Source organism: Cariama cristata, unplaced genomic scaffold (assembly GCF_000690535.1).
Source record: "Cariama cristata isolate BGI_N322 unplaced genomic scaffold, ASM69053v1 scaffold9169, whole genome shotgun sequence".
NCBI classification, from domain to species: Eukaryota; Metazoa; Chordata; class Aves; order Cariamiformes; family Cariamidae; genus Cariama; species Cariama cristata.
The window spans coordinates 22,759-25,248 of NW_009634003.1; the positions used below are offsets into that span (position 1 = coordinate 22,759).

At 40.9% G+C, this 2,490-nt stretch overlaps 1 protein-coding gene across 1 annotated transcript in view; it reads right to left on the reverse strand.

The window, feature by feature from the left end:
• Window positions 1-1,137: 1,137 nt before the first annotated feature.
• JUN (jun proto-oncogene) overlaps window positions 1,138-2,490 on the reverse strand; it is a gene marked incomplete at its 5' end in the record, with an annotated part of 2,048 nt that continues 695 nt past the window's right edge. The window contains one exon of the mRNA XM_009706992.1: window positions 1,138-2,490. This exon is cut by the window's right edge and continues 2 nt beyond it. Coding sequence (XP_009705294.1) covers window positions 1,805-2,490 — 686 coding nt within the window.

Here is a 2,490-nt window from a genome sequence, read left to right on the forward strand (position 1 = left end):
ACTTTGATAACAGTAAAGGTGTATATATATCCAATTATCTAGTCATCTTATGAAGTGACCTTAAACAAGACTGTCACTTCAATTAAAATTATGCTTATTCCTGTTTCAAAGAAAAAAGACATTTTTAAGGCTGCTTGCTCTAAAAAGTTAGCATTCACTAATAATGAATTTCTGATATTTTCTGGGTTTTGATAGCATCTATTTACTCTTAGCTGTTTGGCTTTAAACAACAAGCAGGAAAACGTCTGGTCTCCCTTCAAATATATGTTTGTTAAACTAAATGAATTGGGTACAGTGTTGAAAACTCTGGTATAACAACTGTTTCCCTCCCCCACCCCTAATGAGTTAAGTAGCATGTTTCTAAGATATATATTTATATTATCATTGTACTAAACCCCGAGATTATTTTATAAAAAATACATGGGAAGTGCCAGAGAAGTTGCTGAAAACAAGCAACAGGAGTTGCTCTTTTTCAGCAAGTTGCTCTTTTCATTTCCCACTAGGTTCAGCTTTCCCAGCTTTTCTATTGCTAAAAAGTTTAGAATTCATAGTAACACCCAAAAGGGAAAGGATTTAAGGGTAGGGAGAAGGTTATAAAATTATTTTACTGTTGACAGCAGCATTGTCATAAATACTAACAAACAAGGATCACCTCCCACCTAGGAAGGAACACAGGAATAAAGGTGAATATTTCTGGTTTTGAAGCCTACAGCACATTTTGATTGTGGTTTTGTTTGTTTTTTAAATACAACCGCTTGTCTTATCTTCTTGAGGGCATCAATTTAATAAAAAGCATGTCAGATCAAGTAGCCAGTGGTGCCAGTTATGGAGCAGTTTCATACACTGGCTTTCTACCCCTCTACAACCTGCTTGAAGTTAGCTCTCTAAACTGGGCCACTAGAATACAGCAGGCAAACTAGTCAGGTTGCGATTGGGAACTACTACTTCAGGACAGCTCAAAAAGTTGTAGCAGTTTAGTGATCAGGATGTAGCTTCTCCCTCTCCTCCTCACACATTCTCTAGGACATGCCTGTAGTTACAGAGTGAGCTTAACGTAATCCCTGCCCTCTACAGTTCAGCACAAAGGGCATTTCTCCAACTCAGGTACTAGCAAAAAAAAAAAGTGTGAGGGGGAAATGCATTTTAATTATTTTATTTTTCTTAAATATAATAGAACCTTCTAGAATTTTTCCAGAAACAGAAACATTAAAAAATTATACTTTATTACAAATGGTAAACTCAGAGTGCTAAAAAAAAAAGCCTCTTATTTACAAACAATACTGGGCAGTGCCCAAATAAACAACATAAAAATAACTTACAAAGTCATGAAGTAGTTTATTGACATTAATCAACTTTCATAAAATAAAATAAAAAAGATATGTACATACACAATTTACTTGAAGGCAGGCAGAATAGTTCTTTTTTGTTTATCAGCCTCCCACAAACCTCCCTCCCACTTTTTTTTTTTTTAAGGAATACTACATAAAGCAATCTACAGTTTCTATTGCAGTTTAACCTTTAATACTGAATGATCATCGAATGTTAGGTCCATGCAGGTCTTGGTCAACGTTAAACAAAGATCTGACATCGCATCTGAGCAGGAACAGCACTTCTCGGAGCGGTGCTGGCCGCTTCACTACTGACTCGAGCTGAAGGCTTGCCAGTCTTTCCACACATGCGCTTTGCAGAGCACAGGCAGGACTCAGCCTTTCAGCTTTTACCATTAGCTTTATGCATCTGCCACTTTTGGTTTTTTTGTTTTAGTTATACCACAATACCACAGTTCTTGTTTAAGACAGTCTCTTCAAAACGTTTGCAACTGTTGTGTTAGCATTAGCTGGCACCCGCTGTTGACATGGTTCATGACCTTCTGCTTAAGCTGTGCAACCTGTTCTCTGAGCATGTTGGCAGTGGATGCCAGCTCTGAGTTCTGGGCTTTCAAAGTTTTCACTTTTTCTTCCAACCTGGCAATCCTTTCCAACTTCCTTTTCCGGCATTTGGATGCTGCAATTCTGTTTCTCATGCGTTTTCTCTCGGCTTTGATTCTCTCCTGTGACTCCATGTCAATAGGGGACAGGGGAGGAGTTTCCCCTGGCATTTCAGGTACAGTCTGAGGCTCTTCTTTCAAAGCCTGGAGCCTGGGATGCTGCACCGGCATCTGGGGGTTTATGTGATGCTGAGGTGCGTAGCCCATGTTGTTCGTGTTGTAGTTAGGTGCAGAGTTGAGCGCGTTGGGGTTGAAGTTGCTGAGATTGGCGTACACCGGGGGCTCGCTGTGCAAATTCGTATTGAAACTACTGTTGCCGGCCATAGAGGACACAGGTGCCATGCCGCTGTTAACAGGTTGGGCGGCGGAGGTAACGCTGGGCATGGTGTTCTGGTTGTGCAGTTCCGCCAGGGCTCTCACAAAGCCTTCCGCGAACCCCTCTTGCTCGTCGGTAACGTTTTTGGGGCAGAGGAACTGCGTCGGGGTCGGCGTGGTGGTAATTA